Source organism: Buceros rhinoceros, unplaced genomic scaffold, assembly GCF_000710305.1.
Source record: "Buceros rhinoceros silvestris isolate BGI_N320 unplaced genomic scaffold, ASM71030v1 scaffold18646, whole genome shotgun sequence".
Lineage (NCBI taxonomy): Eukaryota > Metazoa > Chordata > Aves > Bucerotiformes > Bucerotidae > Buceros > Buceros rhinoceros.
In genome coordinates this window covers 393-3,907 of record NW_010418322.1, presented here as the reverse complement: position 1 = coordinate 3,907, position 3,515 = coordinate 393, and the positions used below count along the sequence as shown (strand labels likewise).

The 3,515-nt window shown below is 53.1% G+C and overlaps 1 protein-coding gene across 1 annotated transcript in view; it reads left to right on the top strand.

Annotated features, from left to right (window-relative positions):
- Positions 1 to 1,129, top strand: part of LOC104495529 (protein yippee-like 2) — a 22,362-nt gene extending 21,233 nt beyond the window's left edge. The window contains exon 4 of the mRNA XM_010138506.1: positions 346 to 1,129. Within this exon, the coding sequence (XP_010136808.1) occupies positions 346 to 435 (90 nt within the window). The 3' untranslated portion in view covers positions 436 to 1,129. The remainder of the gene's footprint in view (positions 1 to 345) is intronic.
- The last annotated feature ends 2,386 nt before the right edge of the window (positions 1,130 to 3,515 follow it).

The window sequence follows — 3,515 nt, the reverse complement described above, 5'->3', positions numbered from 1 at the left end:
CACCAGAAAGTGCTCAGATCACCCTAGAGAGGGGAGGTGGTTTTTACCACCGATGATGCCTAAGGCATAGCTCCAGGAGCAGCTCCCACTGGCCTGCAGGAAGCTGCTTGTTTACACGGTGCCGATTGTTCTTTTTTTGCAGCCTGTAAAGACAGCTAGAAGCAGGATTTAAGATTATTCCAACGTTTTCTCCTGAAGGCCAGGAGAGAACCTGCAGCTGGGCTGGTTTACCCTGCAGGCAAGGCTGAGGCTTGTGCCACCGTTCCCAGTGCTGTTCTGTAACTGTGACTTCACCTTCAAATACCATCTTGCCTCACTCTTTCTCCTGTTGGTTTTTTCTTTCAGGAACACGCTTTTGAAAGCAGCCAGAAGTATAAAGAAGGCAAATACATCATTGAACTAGCTCACATGATCAAGGATAACGGCTGGGATTGAATGGGAAGAGCCCAGCCCTACCAGCGTGTAAGAGAATGCCATCCAACCGAACATTATATCCAAGAGTGAGAGAGTGACTGAACGCTTGGTTCCATGCATTTAGAGGCTCTGCAAATTGGGAGCATCTTCACACCCTTCTCCATCTTTATTGGTGACTGGCCTCTAAATTTCTGTCTCTCTGTCTCTTTGCTTTGTATCTGTTTGTGAGTTGACCCTGGCTGCTTCTCTCTCTGTTCTGGCGTTGGCTAAGAGAATGCACCGAATGCCCGACAGCCATTCCATGTTGACGAATGTTTTGGTACAAACTGAAGTTGGTTCTGTGGTGGCATTTGATCAGAAGGTCTCGGTGCGGGAGGAAGACACACGTTTTGGGCAGGAGAAGGTGATAAGGGGTGGGGAGTGGGCCTGAAGGGAAGTCATCAGAGGTTGAAACTTCTCCTTAAGTCCTGGTTAACCGAGGCTTGAAACTATCTACTTGTCTAAACGGACAGAAAAATACCTCACGGCTGCGTTCTCTCCGAATTGTAAAACCGCTGCTCCGTCGGTGGAGTTTCAGTCGAAGCCGGCTGAGCACAAGTCGTACCCGGTTCCCCCGCAAGCTAATCGCAAATCTGTGTTTCGTTTGCCATCGATGAACTTCTTGTTGGGGGGGAGGACCTGAAGGCTGGAGAGATTCCCTGCCTCTCCTTGCTCTCACTGGTTCAGGGTAGGCACGTCCAACGTCCCAAGAGAGCACAGCTGGGGGGAGCATCCTCACAGCTGGAGAAACCAAATCCTGACTCTTGAGCCCTTCAGGGAGGAGGAGAGAACCACTTAAGTCACAAGGGGGTCGGAGCTGCAGCTTAGGAGACGTGACGGGGAAAAAGAAGACACATGCTAGGCAAGCAGGAGGGAATTACGTAGAGGAGGATGGGGACAACCTTAGTAACGCAGGGTACCCCTTGATTTCCTGGCCTCCACTGATTATCCTTGGGGGTCTCTTACTGATCCTTCACAAGTGCAAGTAGGAAAATGCTGTTATAGAATGTTCTTCTTAAATCCCAGGCCCCGGCCGTCAGCTCCGCTCCTGGAGCCTGGCAGAGGAATGGTGCGAGTGGGGCGAGGAGGGAGCAGAGGAGCCTGCTGTGTAGCAGTACTGCGCAGGTGGATATTTCAAGCCATGAGGTATCCTCCCCAAAACCTGCCCCCTTTTCCCACTCCCAGAAGCCTGTTGCAGGCTCAGGGGGAATGGGAAATTAAAAATCAATTAAACATCTTCCCCATGCCCCTGAAATTGTCTATGTATGCCTTGGAGTTTCAAGGGGAGGGGTACATGTGGGCACCGTCACTGCAAGGGACAAGTCCTTCCCGTTCTAAGTTTTTCATTTTAATGACTGTGGACCTTCCCGAGGTGGGTGGTGGGGAAGGGGCGTCGTGTGTGAGAGGGGAGCTGCGTTAGACAGAAATGACGATGTGAAGTTTGCTCTGCAGCAGTCCAGCCAGTATCTGGTGCATAACTCAAGACTATTTAACCAAATTAGTTTTTATCTCTCTGAGTGAATTTTCTTTTTGTTTGTGGAATTCTTTCAAGTAGGTTAATCCGTTGGGGGAAATCTTTCTTAATCCAGAAGGAAAGAGTATTGTGCAGGGGTTTGTAACTCCTTACGAAACCGAAGCTCGGGAGCTGTAATCTGTTGCCGCTTGCCCCCACCCCCAGGAGACTCCCAGTTAGCGGTGGGGATCAGGACGGAGGGCAGGTGCTGAGCAAGTGATCTGCTGTTGAACGAAGGGGCGTGAGCAGAGATGCTGCCTGTGGCTCAGGGTCGAGCTCGCGTGTTGGTCCTTGTGCTGACACCCAAACCTGATGGACCATCTTGGCAAAGGCTGTTTTTTCTCTTGAACTGCTGTTCTTCGCAGAGAGGTGTGAGATGGAGCTGGCCACGGCTCCTCGGCGGGCGGAGCGGGCGCCGTGGCCGGCCTGTTTGTTAGGAGGTGGCTTTGCCTTCACCCTTTCTGCTGTGGCTGTGTCACGGTGGCCTCAGCTTTTGTTTCTTCATCATCTCTGCTTCCATCAGTGATAAGAGCCTATAGAAATCAAACCCTCGGCGGTACCGGCTGTCTCACTGACTCTGGCAGGGGCCCGGTCCCGTTCTCCCTTGGCTGATGATCCGTGGCAGTTCGGTGGGTTTGGACTAACGAGAAGCAGCGGGCGCTCTCTGAAGAGCTCTTCAGCCTCGCCAGTATGGAGCCTTTACAGGCATCTGGCTGGAGCTGGGAGGAGTACGAGATAGCCCCAAACCATGAATGTGAGGTGGAGAGGCAGGGCACGCGGGGGCTCGGGGGCTGTGGTGGTGCTGGGAGCGATTGCCTATAAAACGCGATACGGAAGGTAGGCTGGTCTGGGGGAGCGCTCTGAGAATGCAGGGAGCTGCCAGATGGAAATGCTTTTAGCCGTGTATTTGGGACAAGAAAGGACGATGACCCGCCAGGTCGAGCTGTTTTTAACTGTTATGCTTTTAATGGCAACCACTCTAAGCTTGAATGCGGCAAGATCTTAATCTGCTTTTAATTGGGTTTGTCCCGTCAGCGTCCCCTGATTTATGCTGAGAATCAGGCCCTGATACAAAACAATTGCATGTGCCTGTGAATGTCCCCAGCAGCCTGAGAATTATCTACAGAGTGACTTTAATAGACCGTGCAGGGAGGTGAGGAAACACGGGTGGAGGAGGCTCACTGGCCTTTGTCCTCTGCCACGGCTCCATTAAACGCAAAGTGCCCCCCAGCCCGCTGCGAGCTGCTCTGGGACCGGTGCTGAGACACAGGACCGGGCAGGACTGGGGGCACGGTGATCGGATCGGTGTGCTGGTGGGGATAAACAAGAGACTGTGCTGGTGGTGCACAGTCAGCCCAGGCCAGACTGGTGACTTGTCAGGTGATAGAGCATAACCAAAGAACCTGGTGCTCCGTGTCCTCTGGTGCCGTGAGCTGACCAGTTCATCACCAGCTGGGCTGAGCCAGCGGGACGTTGTTTCCGAGCAGGAGGTGCAGCCCGTGGAAGCCGCCTCCTCGGGCAGGCAGTGCCTGAGCGCAGAGCACCGAGT